This window comes from Anastrepha obliqua, chromosome 1, assembly GCF_027943255.1.
Source record: "Anastrepha obliqua isolate idAnaObli1 chromosome 1, idAnaObli1_1.0, whole genome shotgun sequence".
Lineage (NCBI taxonomy): Eukaryota > Metazoa > Arthropoda > Insecta > Diptera > Tephritidae > Anastrepha > Anastrepha obliqua.
The window spans coordinates 75,880,197-75,896,165 of NC_072892.1; the positions used below are offsets into that span (position 1 = coordinate 75,880,197).

At 35.8% G+C, this 15,969-nt stretch overlaps 2 protein-coding genes across 2 annotated transcripts in view; one reads left to right on the forward strand and one right to left on the reverse strand.

Moving 5' to 3' along the window:
- Window positions 1–15,969, reverse strand: part of LOC129235428 (coiled-coil domain-containing protein lobo) — a 143,521-nt gene that overhangs the window by 14,543 nt on the left and 113,009 nt on the right. Inside the window, exons 7-8 of the mRNA XM_054869265.1 lie at window positions 7,739–7,920; window positions 7,440–7,658 (exon numbers count right to left, since the gene is read on the reverse strand). Of these exons, the coding sequence (XP_054725240.1) occupies window positions 7,440–7,658; window positions 7,739–7,920 (401 nt within the window). The remainder of the gene's footprint in view (window positions 1–7,439; window positions 7,659–7,738; window positions 7,921–15,969) is intronic.
- LOC129235602 (tigger transposable element-derived protein 4-like) lies at window positions 5,460–6,470 on the forward strand. The gene is made up of 3 exons (XM_054869523.1): window positions 5,460–5,586; window positions 5,646–6,074; window positions 6,130–6,470. Exons 1-3 carry the CDS (start codon window positions 5,460–5,462, stop codon window positions 6,207–6,209), a joined length of 636 nt encoding a protein of 211 aa, XP_054725498.1. The 3' UTR covers window positions 6,210–6,470.

Consider the following 15,969-nt stretch of genomic DNA (forward strand, 5'->3'; position numbering starts at 1 on the left):
AATAACTGAAAATATCTAACCGTAGCATCCGCCGCATACTGAAGAATTATCTCAAAGTCAAGCTTTACAAGATCTTAAAGGCGCATGATCTCACACCAAAGAAGCAACAAGTCAGACTTGAGAGCATTGTATTTTCTGAAGAGAAAATTTTTCAAATTGAGCAATTCTTAAACATCCAAAAGGATAGGGTTTATTTGACCGACTGTTCATACGACAATTTGAGTCATCGATTGGCAACCAGGAGGCACCACCCGCCACAGTTAATGGTTTGGGTCGCTGTAACCATAGATCGTTTTCATGGAGCCTGGCGTCAGGGTAAATGCGAAATATTATCGGGAAAGTATTCTAGAGGCTACTTTGAAGCCGTGGGCAGACAAATATTTCGGTGGCAAACTATGGACGTGTCAACAGGACTCGGCACCGTCTCACAAAGCTCGACTGGACCAAGAATAGCTGAAAAGCAACGTTCCGAACTTCATACCGTCCACACAATGGCTCTCAAATCGAATGCGATGGGTTATTCTTTTTAGACCATTTTGGAGAGCAAGGTTCGAACTAAAAGATTCACCAGTCTCTAGGCGCTGCAAAAAGCCATTGTCCGCGAGTGTGTCAAAATACCTGCAAGTCACATTCGGGCAGCTTACGATTCGTTTCTGGACCGTCTCAAGGCCATAGTAAAGACAAAAGGTGGTCATATCGAGTAAAAGTAAATTGATTCTTAGTTTAGTATTATTTTCACACATTTTTTTTTTGAATTGAATAAAAGTAATTTTTCAAAACAAATTTATGACGTTTTCAATTGATTACACTTCGAGTGCCGGACCCTGTATAATAATAATAAATGTAAATTCCAAACAAATAGGCAATTTTGAATAAATGGTGCTATCCTTCAAAGTTAAGCTAAGTTCATAAAAATTACTACGCGAGGGCTTTGGGTCTCTGACTACAACTACGAATGTTGCGTCCATCATAAATATTAAATCTGCAATTTTAAATTTCGAAAAACTAACACAGGATTTGTAATCAGTGACCAGCCTTCTTGTCAAGATTTCAAGGCTGGCATCATTACTGCTGTGAATGGCGCAGATTGCAGAATAAAACTTCTATGGATAGGGCAGAACACACTTAAATTCCATTCAACAGGCATGCATTTGTCAAATCATATTGTCTATAGTAGCTGATGCATGTGCCTCACTAGCTCCTCAAATGACACATGGGATGAAAAAATTTCATAATATTATATTCATTAGTTCGTAAGTTATTGTGCTAAGATTTACGCTCCTTTTGTTATTTAAAAAGAAATGGATCACAAAGAATTTCGTGATTTAATTTTCCATTGCATCTTGATGGGGAAAAATACATTGGAAACCACAATAAAACGATAGTTTGCTGACTTCAAACGTGGTTGTAGAAAATCCCCGAAATCGTTCTGAATGATCGAAGAGAGATGCTGCGTAAGTTTCAAACTATAACGAAGTATATTATTGCTGCTAATATAGTAAATCTAAGCTATGTAAATATCCATTGAAACATGTTATTTAAATGTTTATTTCAGGTGACAATTAATCTCCCACCCAAGCTATAAAAATTACTAAGTGTCCAAAGATAGATGTAATGAAATTGTGATGAAAAAAAAAATGGACGGATCCCTCACCCAGGAGGGTGCAGGAACAAGTGTTTGCGGACTAGGGAAGAGAAATTCACAAGCCACGGGCAAGAATACAAATATACAATATTTCAAACGGAAGTATACGCAATAGAAATATGTGCTGACTTTAACCTTTATCGTAACTATACCAATAGAAGCACAGCTATCCTTACTGATATTCAGTCAGAAATAAAGGCTGGCTATATTAAAAGTGGTATTCTGATAGTGAGGAAGATGATACCGCAGAACATGTGATTGAACATTTCCACGCACGGATTGATAATTTTATTTAACATCTTGGTGGGTTCAATTAACCTCTTCTACCGCGTTCGGTTAGCTATGGTGCCCCCGCCCTAAAATCTACAATCTTGGCTTTACCATGCTTTGTTTTGCCTGAAAACTAATTGAGAAGTTTTGCTGTAGATGTTATGGCACTAAAATGGCTAGATCTCCATATATATTCGGAATTTCGAAAAATCGTTTAGGGATATTTTTGAGTATTTAATCTACATAAATAAGCAAACAAAAATCGGTTTTTTTTTTTCAAATGAGGCGAGGGCCTTAAGTTAATAAATAAGCATCACGCTTCATAGATAGGAATGGGATCCGAAAAGCGTAAATTAAGCAACGTGAAATGTAAGAATACCTTCTAGTTCAATTCTAGCAGCATAGCACACATGATACGTACACCAAATGAAGCAGGAATACTTAAACTTGGAACGTACAAACAGTGTATACAAAAGCTTCAGCGTATAAGGGTCGGAGAAATCGGAGCTATGACGCCTAACAAAAACAAGAATCACGTAAGATTTGGTAATAAGAAAATTTATATGACTAAAAATAGTAAGTTTCGAACCAAACATTACACCAAAGTCTTTTATTTTACTTACACTTGGCAGGAGTGTGCTAGATATGGGATATGAGGTGTCAATAACAGTGGCACGCTTAGTAAATGTAATTTGGAAACACAGCGGTAGACGATTATTGATACCCCAGTTATTGAAATTATCTAAATCAATTTGCAAGAATTCAGAATCGAGAGAGCTAGTGATCGACGAATAAATTTAAACGTCATCTACATAAAGCAGGGATCTTATTGACGAGAAGCAAGAGTAATGATAAACAGAACAAAAAAAGGAAGAGACGACAACCAAGCAATGGAGATTGAGCAAGCCAGATGAGATCCAACTCAAGAAGGCATGGAAACGCATGCAGGCTAATTTTTAATTAATATTATATGGGAAACCCGATCAAAAACCTTAGAGAAGTCCGTATAAACAGTGTCAACCTGGTACCCTGATTGGAAGGCAGCGATACAATCTACCGAGAAGACACTGTTAAGCTGCTCCGGACACACCATCTTCTTGACACCAAAAAGCAATTTGTCCTGGTGGATGCATTCAAAAAGCTTTGTAGTGCCTATAATTACTAATATCATTTTTATAACCACTCTTGAAAATAAGTGAAATGAAAGTCAATTTTCAGTCATCAATAAAAGTACCCGAAATGAGTGATTTGTTAAAGATTAAGAACAGAGGATATATGTACTAAAGAATCACACTGTTTGAATAGTACCGCAGACAAACCATCAACATCAGTGTTTGAGGAGAGTTTCAGTCGAGATATCTTCAGTGGACAATACCTGCTTGCCGAAATCAATAGATGGTTGGAAAAGATTAACGGCATCAGCAGGTGTATTAGCAGCTTTGTCACCAACGAAAAGAGCGGACGGAATATTGGAAACAGATTTTTTCGAAGTTACAAAATTGCAAAACGCTTTTGGATTAGATTTTAAACTTTCTTCGAAGCTTAGCATGTAGTTTTTGTGTAAAAATTTATCCAAGCAGACAAATTTCTTATCATGCTCCATATACAGAGCAAGGAAAGCTGAATTTTCACATTTTTTTAATTTACGGAGAAATATTTCTTACTTATTGTGAAGTTTACCACAGCAGTTCTAAAAACACTCTAAACCCTTAGAAATGTCAGGATAATGAAACAAGGAATCCCATTTACTGTTCAGCAAAACATTATTTAGGTTGAAAAATCACATAGCTTAAAATTAAACGAAAGATTTGAATTAAAATTACTAATTTTAGAATATTCCTAAAATTCAAGTTCAACAACAGGTGGTACATGATGCATATCCGATTTTATTATAGGTAGAGTGCACTCCAGTATGGACAAATTGGCGCTTTTTCTTAAAAATATAAAATCTAAAGTGGGAAAACAGTTAACTTGCATATACTTAAGGAACTATCAACTAAGTATATTTCACTAGGACTATTGACATCGCAGGCGATAAGAGCTAATTTGGATAAAGTTCTTGGCCAGTTGATATTACGCAGATTAAAGTCTCCCAGCAAATCTATTTTACTGTGTATAGGTTGTAGCTACTGTTAGACGAAATATATGAAGCGGAAACAAAAATAGGTTGAGAAAAACATACAACGTGCAAATGGGCATAAATAGAAACACCAACACTAAGGCATGAAGGAGCAGATACGGGAGAGCAGACACAACTTGAAGTGCGACTCCCACCAGCACACAAAGCGCTCGCAGTGATAGTGCCCACTTAAACAGGGAAACATTTGGAGGGAAAACATTTTGTTTGTAGGAGAAGGACGAACGGGGAAGAGAGAAGGGATTTTGTCTCCCGTACTGGCGACACGCTTTGCTCTTCTTATTCGTATTTCCAATCTTAAAGCAATTTTTGACAGTTGCTTCATTCGTTTTCTTCTTTTACGGGAGAAAGTTCTGAGTTCTGTGTTGTTTTTCAACCGAATGAATGAAATCAACGATGACAAAGATCACAACGCTGCTTGGGAAATGCAGGATAATTTTTACTAATAAAGTTGGTATAATTTAAAGAACTTGCGGAGCATGTTTATGTTGAATTCTAATTTCCCCCACATTTCTAGATACTCAAGTTAGTTTTAGGTTAATTATTATATATGAAGTATATATGAAGTATTTTTAACTTAATTTTTTTTATTCAAGTACAAACATTTATATATACATATGTATATGTAAATAAAAAAGAGCAACAAATTATTTATTATTTAACCAGTTTGCATTCTTCATGAAATATTTAAAAAACTGTGGCGGGCGTTCACCGTTTTACATGTTAGCGGGTTGTAAAATATATCCGAACCAGAGGATGCTGAAGTAGTAAACGTGAAAATATTGCCGAAAACAATTTTGCCCGTGTGACCGCGAATGAAACATGAAAAGAGAATTTCCAGTGTCTCCGTGTGAAAATCGGCACTTAGCGCTGGAACGAGCGGAAACCGAGGAAAAGGCAGCTCGCACTAGCAGCAGACAATGAGCAACCAATGTTAGCGTTACTAAGGACAGCTGGTTTGTTGTTTACAGCACTAGTCACTAGGTCACATAGATTTATTAGGTCGGATGCTAATGACGATACGTTAGCTTCATGCCTTCAACTTAACTCCATACTTATGAAAACAAAAGTAATTACAGTGAAATTCCCCATTACGGACAGTCCTTATAACCGGACAGCTCCAATAACCGGACAAATTTTGGGCACACAGGTTTTTCATTCATTTTTTCATACAAATATCATCCTAATAAACGGACACTCTAATAACCGGACGCGGACAAAGTATTTCAAACCGTTTTCATAAAAAAATTTCCCATAAACGGACAAAATTCAAAAATATCACAAGCAAGCTTTGTTGTTCATTATAAAAATGAAATAGGTGATTCCCCTTTTAACATGTATGCACACATTCAAGCCTTGTGTTTTAAATTAAGAGTAGTTTTCCATTCAGTTTGTTAAGTCAGTTGCATGCGAATGGTTGCGTTCAAAGTTCGTAATAATATGGCGCCGAAAAAGAAGGTACTTTCTATTAAAGGAAAAATGGAAATTATTAATGTTTTCGAAAAAGATAAATTATCAGTACGTGGAATTGCAAAAAGCTAAAGTATAGTGTGCCCAAAAATTTAATGGTAGGTACACGTTTCTTTTGCTTTGAAAGGTTCAATATTGGCAAAATACAAGCTGCTGAAATCAATAAAAATAAAGAAAAAATTCGTTCTAAATGGGAGTCTGGAGTTAATGTTCATCAAAAGCGAAGCTTTCTTAAAGAAGGCAGCTCTGAAATAGACAAGATGTGTTTTAATTGGTTCGCTAAGGCTAGAAGTCAAAACATTCCGATTTGTGGTCCCATTTTGAAAGCAAAGGCAATGGAAATTGCAGGCAAACTAGGTGTACCTAATTTTAATGCTTCAGATGGATGGTTAAACAAATGGCGAATAAGGAATAATGTTGCTTTCAAATGCGTATCTGGTGAAGCTGCAGATGTAAACCAGGATGGTGTCGAACAGTTTAGGACAAAACTGCCATCTCTGTTGACCGGTTACAAGCCTCAAGACATTTACAATGCAGACGAAAGTGGGCTTTTTTTTCGTGCCTTACCTGACAAAACCCTCGCTCTTAAATCCGAAAAATGCGTGGGCGGTACACTATCAAAGGAAAGACTCACAATTTTGTTCTGTGCTAACATGGCTGGAGATAAAGAGCTGCTTTTGGTTATAGGTAAAGCAGCCCGTCCTCGATCTTTTAAACATGTTCCAATCGCAAAACTGCCAGTGGATTGGAAGTCTAATAAAAAAGCATGGATGACTCGAGAAGTAATGAGTGAATGGCTGCAGCAGTTCAATCGAAGAATGAAAGCCCAGAATCGAAAAATTACCTTGTTTTTAGATAACGCGGCTTCTCACCCAAAGGAATTAAACTTAACCAACATAAAAATTATTTTCTTGCCGCCAAATACAACGGTAGTTAGCCAACCCCTTGATCAAGGTATAATCCAAAATTTTAAAACTTTGTATAAAAGCTTAGTTTTAAAGCACTTGCTATCTAAAATTGACAATACAAGTTCAGCCTCAGAGCTTTCAAAATCGATTAATGTACTAGGAGCTGTGTATTTCATCCAAGCATCTTGGGATAAAGTGGAAGCCACAACCGTCCGAAATTTCTTCCGTAAAGCAGGATTTTTGGAAACTTATGAGGATCTTCCAGATTTTGATTCTGAAGATGATATTCCACTGGCAATCTATACTAGGCTTCAGGAAGGACTAGACTTGGCAAATGATTTGGAAGGTTTTCTCCAAATGGATCAAAATGTTTTCACTGAGGACAACAATATAGAAATTCAATTTGACCAACAGATGATACTATGGACATAAGTGATTCAGAAGATGAATTTTCAGAAGAAATAAGTGAGCCTATAACATCATATGATGAGGCTTTAAAACTTGTTGCGGGCTTGAAACAATTTGCAAAAAATGACTATGTAGCTTTTCAGCACATTAAAAATATCGAGAGTCACTTGGAAAATGAACATTTTAAATAAAAGCAATTAATGTTTAAGCAATCAAGCATTACCGATTTTTTTCAATCAAACTAGTATTGAAATGTAAAGACTTGTACAATGTACTTAATCGATATATGTACATATATGTATTTATATGTAATACTAAAGTATGCAAATATTCTTTACTTCCAAAAATTTCTTAAATAAACTATGTACAATAATAACCCAAAAAATCTCATTATTAGTTATTTTTCCTTGGCTCGTAATTGATCCAACACCATTTTGGCGAGGTATGTCTTACTGTCTCACCTGAAGTATCCAGAAACAAAATTTATTTCATATTACATACATCGACACTCAAATACTGTGCGCTGTTCCTCCTCTAGATTTTCTGTTGCATGGTCTTGAATATGTACATACATACCTACAATATATAGGTATATAATTACTTTGTAAGATTTGGTAAGCAGAGGATCAAATTTGATTTCTTGGCCGTAGTTTGGTTTCGGTGGTTTGATAAACTCTAATGTTGACGATGTTAGGGCTCCCCGAGCATAATGGAATTTCAATACTATTTTACGTTGGGAAAAGAGGATTGTTCGCACTGCAATATCTTTGTATGCTGGTATATTTCCATTAGTTTGGCGCTGAAATTTTTCAATTGTTTTCTGGGGAAATATAAGTAAGAAATAACCATATATTGTATTTGTTTCATAAAAATAAAAGGTATAGTATTTGGTTGTTTAACCTTTAAAACTTGGCCCCCTGGCTTAAATTCGAACTCTTGGAAGATACACCGGTCTGCACGATCGCTATAATTTAAAACAATTTTTTCATTGTTTACTGAGAGGTTTTTCAACGAATCAACTCTGGTAGCTGGATAAAAGTGTAGGATCTTTGGCTCATTTGGATCACTGTTGTATTCCATAACTGTAATAGAAAAAACACAAATTTTAACAATATAATTACATATATCTACCTGAATATATTTTAGCACACTCTCGAATAAGCGCCTCGCCACGAATAAGCGCCATGTTTGGTGCCGGTAACAACTAGAGTAGTGCAAGGATGGGCAACTGAATTGAAATAGTACATGGTAACCTCTTAGCTCTGTCTGGTTGTCCTCATCACTCCGAAATTGGGGAGGTGGTTTTTACTACAGTCTTTAATTAGGCTATCACGTAATAGGCCCACTGTCCGTCATCACCGTCACCATCAAGCTCAGGTGAGTTAGCTATCAAGCTCAAATAAATACCTACATTTTGGAGCCTCGCGTCGCTACTAATAAGTTGAATAGTATTAATTACAGTATTATAATCAAGAAACCAAACTCCCAGTTCATCCGATTTCTAGTGAAATCGGTTTCTGAACCCGAAAATGTACACAATTTGTTACGTATTTCTGTTAGGTATTTAGTTTTCGAGATCGCACCAAATAACGGTCATAGCTTATACGAAAAAGATTGATTATAAAAATGTCTGATATCTGGAGAATCCGATCAAAACAAGTGATATGTGATATTACAGAAATAAAAGTTACTCGGATGAGAACAAAAATTCTAAAATCCAAATACGAGGAAGTGAATTTTTAGAAGCATATTTACTCCTGCAAAAGAAATAACTAAACATATAACACTGATAACATTCGGACTCAAAGTATAATATTTTTCCAGATGTCTTCAATTATACGTTTGTACTTTGCGCTTTTTTCTTTTTTGTTTAAAAGTTAAGATTTGACAGCATATTCCCGAATCTTTTACTTGCTTAATTGTAACAGCATTACTCCTTTATTACTTTTACATGCTCTTTTTAAGTTGTCAAAATGAGCGATATGTATAAATGGTTCCGCAGTTCCTTTTTGCAGAAAAAACAGCTTTAAGGCTCAATTTATTGCTATTAATAAATACAAGCCATTCATTTCGATAAATTTCCAATTAGAAATGTCTTTTGTCATGAATTATAAATACTACTTGGAGTCAATGCTTTATAAATATTCTGGAAAGAGATGATTGGAAGTTAGTCTGGCACCAGCATAAAGAAATGTATCATCCACACTCTTAAATTCGTTTGGTCTTTCTTGCCATTTCGAGTTAAGACAACAAATAGTCCGGGAGCCAGGGGTCGATTTTGGACTGCGTTTTTATACCGTTAAATTCTTGACTATACTTGTGATTTAGCTTTCATGAATAACGAAAGTGAACGTCACCTGGCGCACTCGCGGTGGGTGTGATTGTGGGAGGGTTCGAAACGTGTCGAAAAAAAATTTTTGCGAACTCAGTTTATACCGGCTGAAATTTTTTTCATGTATTGTCGACATTTAGTAAAACAAAAAATAATCAGCTGCGTCTTAGAGGGGAGAAAATACGTCAGCTGAACGCAATGATTCATTCTTGCTTTGGCTGACGGTCTTTTAACCGCTATAAACGCAGCTGACCATCATTATTATATTTTCATATGTGTCCAAAATTATGTAAAAAATTTTCTGTCGGCATAAAGTAGTTATACTTTTTTTTACAAGTTCACCTGTTCAGCTGACGTGTTTTCCCCCCTCTACCGCGCAGCTGACTATTTGCTTTTATTCTACTAAATGTTAATAATACATGAAAAAAATTTCGGACGGCATAAAATGAGTTGGCAAAAGAATTCAACAAACAATAACTCAACAGAAAAAACAAAAGTAACAGAAACAGTCACCAACAATAATTTAATATTAAAAACTAGTTAAGGCAATAACTATTCTTCGGACAATGAAAAAAACAGCTCATCAGCAGATTTGATAAACGGTACAATGCGTACATACTCTGCCAACAACACCAACAGCGATAATGTAATCGACAACGCAATGGAAGTAGAAACTCTCCCACAAGAACAAACATCCATTGATATCAGCAATGTAAATACTATGGATATTGAAACTCTCAAAACACAACAGCCAACAACACCTCAATTCTCCGGAGCCTCAATGCTATCATTCAGCAACAGTACAAATTTCACTCCCACGCAACCAATCTCCATCGAAGAATACTTAAAAACAAAATACCCAAATTGTACAACCAACATATAACATTCATTCATACATTTATATACTTAAGTAGATATATAATACTATACCTAACATTCATACTTAAAAGTCGTATCTTACGCTCTTTATATTTTCTTGATTTCTCTTTAATTATCATTATTATATTTTTCTTTTTTTTTCTTTTCTTATGTTGTTCTTAATTGCACAGTGGAACATAAAAGGTTATTTTAATAATTACAATGAACTAGGTCTATTAATTAAAGACACAAATCCTAATATAATATGTCTACAAGAAATCCACATTACGTATCACATTAAACAGGTAGTAACTCACAAAAGCTATGTAGCACATTTCTTTAATTCTAATACCACATCGAAGCAAGGGGTGGCCATAGAACTCAGCACATCACCTCGTTTTACAATAATAAACACCTACATACCGCCCAGCCAATAATTTTCTGAAAATGGCATTTTCACTCTTTTATCACGTTCCCAAAGTCCCAACGCACTTTTCCACACACAATTCATTCACACACATTGATCTTACACTAGTAGAGGCACAGTTAAGCCCCAGGTGTAATTGGTATACTCTAAAAGACTTACATATATGGCAGTGATCACTATCCTATTCTCTGCGCAATACAAACAAGACTAACCACATGTGACCTTAATAAATCTCCCAAATTTAAAACGGATGCCGCAGACTGGAAGCGATATCAACTTTTGTGGGAAAAAAATTTCTCTGATTGTAGCTCCACCAACGTTCATCAATTCGCCATTAAATCAGCAGCCAATGAAGCTATACCTCAGATCAATACTTCCCAGTTAAAAAAATATTCTGCATGGTGGAATCAAGACCTTAACAATCTTCGACCCAGTAAACAATCCCTTTGACAAACCTACAAATCTTTGGCTTCCAATCGTATTCTAATTGCTTATAAAGAAGCTAGCGCCCTCTTTAAAAAACGTGTCAAAGAAGCCAAAAAGCATCATAAGCAACTTTCACTAAAGAAATTAACCCGTCTTCAACCCCAAAAAAATGTGGTCCTCTAACAGAGCTCTTACGGATATCCCTTCAGTACCTATAAGTTCCATAGAAGTCTCAACCGGATTAGTAACCAATTCTCTAGACATTGCTAACACGTTCGCCAAAATTTGGTCAGAATATTCAAGTGACTTCAATTTCCCTTCAGAATATCTTAATAAAAATGAATAATTCTGCAACAGTCGTACCTTCCGAGACAGCTAACAAGCGATGTCCTTGCATTGGAAACTGATTTTAGCCATATTGAACTAGCAACTTCACTCCAGCATGCAAAAGGGAAAACTCCAAGCAAAGACAGGATATCTTACCCCTTGCTACGCAACTTTCCTTCCTTCTACAACGACATGTTTAAAACTGGTAAATACCCTCACACTTGGCTGTCAGCCGACGTGATACCAATTTCCAACCCGAATAAGCCAACAAATAACCTCGATAGGTACAGACCCATATCACTTCTCTCTTGCTTAGAAAAAACTTTTGAAAAAATGATAGAAAAACGGCGTATGTGGTTCATAACAAAAAAACGGGTTTGTGAGTCCTAATCAAGTTGCCTTTAAAAAAGCACCAGAGAAGGTCTTATTCCCCTGCAACACTACATAAAAGATGCTCTCTCAACAACAAACCACGTAACATTACTGTCGACAGATTTTGAAAAGGCCTTTGACCGCATTGGAGTCCATGTTGTTCTTGAACAACTTGCAGAGTGGCATATTGGCCCGAAAATTTACCAGTTGGTAAAGTCGAACTTAACGAATCGTACATTTCAAATCAAAATCAATGGTGTACCTTCCTCAATGCACTGCCTTAAAAACGGTATACCCCAAGGGTCTCCCCTCACCGTGGTACTCTTTATTATAGCTTTCGAGGAAATAAATAAAATTGCCCCCAAACAAAAAAGTTTAGACTTCCGGATATATGCCGACGATGCTTCCTTTTACACAAAAGTCAAAGACATCAATAAAGTTCATTCAATATTCGAAAAGCTGCTTGACGATATTAGTTCCTGGAGCAAACATTCGGGAGCAATTTTATCATACAGCAAATGCACGACACTGCATATCTGCCGGAAGAAACGATGCCCACAAATACAAATTAATCGTCAAAATACAAATATAGCTGAGGCTAATGCGCTGAAGATACTTGGTATTGTATTCGACAACAAATACACTTTTAGAGAACATACTTTCCGTGGCTGGCCTACCTAAGGCTAATCCCTACTTTAGGCTAATCCCGAAGCTTTTGACCACCGCCAATAGACTTCTTTTTAATACCTTGAAGACTGCTTCCAAACACAAAGAGTTCGCTAGTAGAACTCACCTATTTATAGACGGGTCTAAATCCGGCGATAGCACAACTTTCGCTATAGTACACAACAATAGTGCCTTGCTAACAGAAGGCTTTTACCAAGTTATAGCTCAATATTTTCATCCGAAGCCACCGCTATCCTTAAAGCAGTGGACTTTGCGTCGAAATCGAAAGATAAATTTGCCATATTTACTGATAGCTTTTCGGTAATACAAGGGCTATCCAACATTTACGGTAGTAGTCAAATTCTCTTCCAAATACGGGATTACTTAATAAAAAATGGAAACAAAATACATATCGTCTGGATACTAAGTCACAAAGGCATTCTGGGAAATTAATCGGCAGATCTAGCGGCATGTACCAATCCCCAGTCTTTCTATTTACTCCAGTTGTCTCTAAGGACCGTCAAGCTTACATAAACAGCTATCTCCTTCGACAAAAATATGTAACGTGGGCGCAATACAGGCACCCGTATAAAGATTTCAACCCAGAGTGTGTAAAAGTAATATATGCAGCCTCATTATCAAAGAATCAAATTTCTGTATTCGTGCGTTTAAGGATCGGCCACTCCAGGCTAACCCATTAACACCTTCTTCTATCCACGTCTCCTCCCACATCTCCTTTCTGTAACGATCAATTTCACCTTATAGACATAATAGACATCTGTGCAAATTTAAATACTGAACGTGTACCTATCTTTGGTTCCAAAAATCCCTCCAAACTTTTGAAAAATACCACAACAGAGAATGTCATTAAAATATATAACTTTATTAAGGCAATCGGCCTAATTGAAAGTTTGTGAAATTGTCATTTATCCTATACCTTAAAACTTAAACATAATATTATAATTACCAAGCACCGAAGGCCTAAGCAGCTAGTGTGCTCTTTGTTTTTTTACCTAATGTAATAACACAGTATCTAAAATTATACACAAAGAAATACTTAAAAATCTAAACATTCAAGAAAACACTCTGCCATACTAATATATAAATACACGCCAGACACAATAGTTGAAAACGATACATACAAAATCTACTGGGATAGAACGATTTACTTTGACAAAACATTAGCATGCAATAGACCAGATATTACAATAATCAATAAAAAAGACAACACCACCCAACTACTTGAAATAAGCATACCAAAATGATACCAACATACGCAGCATATACTATACACTGAAAAAATTGAAAAATACGCAGATTTAGCAGAGCAAATAAAACAGATATGAAAACAAAACGAAGTGAGTATCATACCACTCATAATCTCAAATACAGGAATACTGCATACAACTTTTATAGAAAATTTAAAATTAATAAACATTGACAAAAAAATACCCGGTAATATTAAAACAGCAGTGATAATAAAAACATGCAATATAGTTAGGTCCTTTTTAAACGCGTACTAATAAAAAACGGAGACACTTTGACATAAATAACAATAAAATAATACAAAAACAAATAGTACCGACACGACTTGCATCCCGAATGTGCCGTCGTGTTCGGTGAAAATGGACCCTGCCTCGCCCGGTATGCGGTGGGGAGAGTAGCGTGGGATAATAATAATAATAATAAAGCTTAGAAGTGAAAAGAATCTGGAAACGAAATACAGTAAAACCCCTACCTTTCATTATGTCTGCAACTGGGATAGTTCACAAAAGTTTTGTAAATAACTTCAAATTTTTGAACATTAAAGCCGATATAGATCACAAAATTCAAAAAGCTATTATCTTAAAAACATGCAACATAACGCGTAAATTTTTAAACCAGCAATAAAACTTAACCAAAAACCAGTGCCAAAACGACTTGCATTCGTTATATGCCGTCGTGTTTGGTGAAATGGACCCGCCTCACGCGGTATGCGGGGGGGGAAGTGGGAAATAATAATAATAATAACACCGATTCACAACCTACACAATAATCAAACAATAGCACACACATACAGTTTGCACAAAGCAATAGCCCTAGCAGACAAAAATTACTCACCACTTAATCTACATAACACACAAGGAACATTATTCCCCCTTGTAACAATCGAAGAGAAAAAAGCAATATGGTTGCAGAAACTACTTCATGGAAGACACTTTCATATAATGAACGATGCGAATGTACCAAAAGTATATTATTGATGACAGATGTCGCAAATGCCAAATAAATACAGAAAACATAGACCACATTATTTCTGGATGTCGTCTTTTGGTAGAAAGTGAATACACAAAAAGGCATAACAATGTGGCAAAAATACTACACCAAGAAATAGCGAATAATCTGCGCTTAAGTACAATTACTTCACCCTATTACGAATACAATCCCAAGAGTGGCAAACAACAAGACATCCCGCAGATAAAGCACAATTTAACAAAATGACAAAGTAAATTATAGAAATGCTTAAGGACTTCGAGGATAAAAAAGCAAAACTTTTTGTCCAACCTAGATCCAACAAAAAACAGCAATTACTAACTCTGGCGGACAACATCGAAGATCAAGAAAACAACACCTCACCAACATGCAATTTTAAATGAAAACATCACATGGGCCAAAACGCCACTAGAAATGGCTAGTGTGCGCGCCAGACACTTCATAAAGACATTCACAAATCAAAATGATGCTCAAAATTATAACCTGCCTTCTACATCTTTGTTGGCTATGTCAAAATATTAAAAGAGCTACATGACGATGGAATAATATATGTACTTAAGAAACCTCTTTAACTCATCCATTAGAGTACAATATTTCCCCTTTCAGAAATAATAGCATTGCCTAAGCCAAATAAAGACGCCAGTAAACCATTCATAGAAACCTATAAGCCTCTTAACAATTCTTTCAAAACTATTTGAAACCTTGATCCATGATCGTATTGACCCCATCATACAATTGAGGAACATAATTCCCTTCCACCAGTTTGGATTCCGACATTAATATTCGACCATTCAACAAGTGCACCGAGTAAAATTGATAAGAAAAACTAATTAATGTGTCGCAACTTATCTCGACGTAGCGAAGGTTCTTGACAGCGTATGGCATCCAGGATTAGGCAGTCAGGATAAGTTAAAACATATATTCCCACTTGACTACTATATATTACTGCGAAGTTACCAAAGCGACCGGTACTTCGTTGTTCAACATCAGACGAATGCTCGGACGTATTAAAAATGGATGCCGAAGTACCAAAAGGCAGCGTATTGGGACCATTGTTGTATAAAATTTACACATATGACATTCCCTATCCAAATGACGACAGCATAATTGCTACCTTCGCCGACGACACAATATCAATTACGTCGGATAGGAATATAAATGTCGATTCATCGAAGTTACAAAATCTAATTGACAAAATAGGAATCACACCAACAGCATTAGTAGATACAAAAACTAATTATTTTGACAAACTTAAACTAAGTATATTACTGTTGCTCAAATATTAAATGTAAGCTATGTAACTACTCATTAAAACATGTTATTTAAATGCTGATTTCAGGTAAAAATTACTCTCTCACCCAAGCTATAAAAATTACTAAGAATACATAGATAGATGTAATAAAAATTGTGATGTAAAAAAACAAAACAAAACACTTTTGCACAGCAAAAACGGTGATTTGTCCTAATGTG

Excerpts from the sequence above, each read along its gene's own strand:
- LOC129235602 (XM_054869523.1), top strand. The coding sequence starts at position 5,460 with ATGCGAATGGTTGCGTTCAAAGTTCGTAATAATATGGCGCCGAAAAAG. Across the intron at positions 5,587-5,645 it reads ATCAGTACGTGGAATTGCAA|AAAGGTTCAATATTGGCAAA; the intron begins AAAGCTAAAGTA and ends TCTTTTGCTTTG. Across the intron at positions 6,075-6,129 it reads TGCAGACGAAAGTGGGCTTT|CGGTACACTATCAAAGGAAA; the intron begins TTTTTCGTGCCT and ends AAAATGCGTGGG.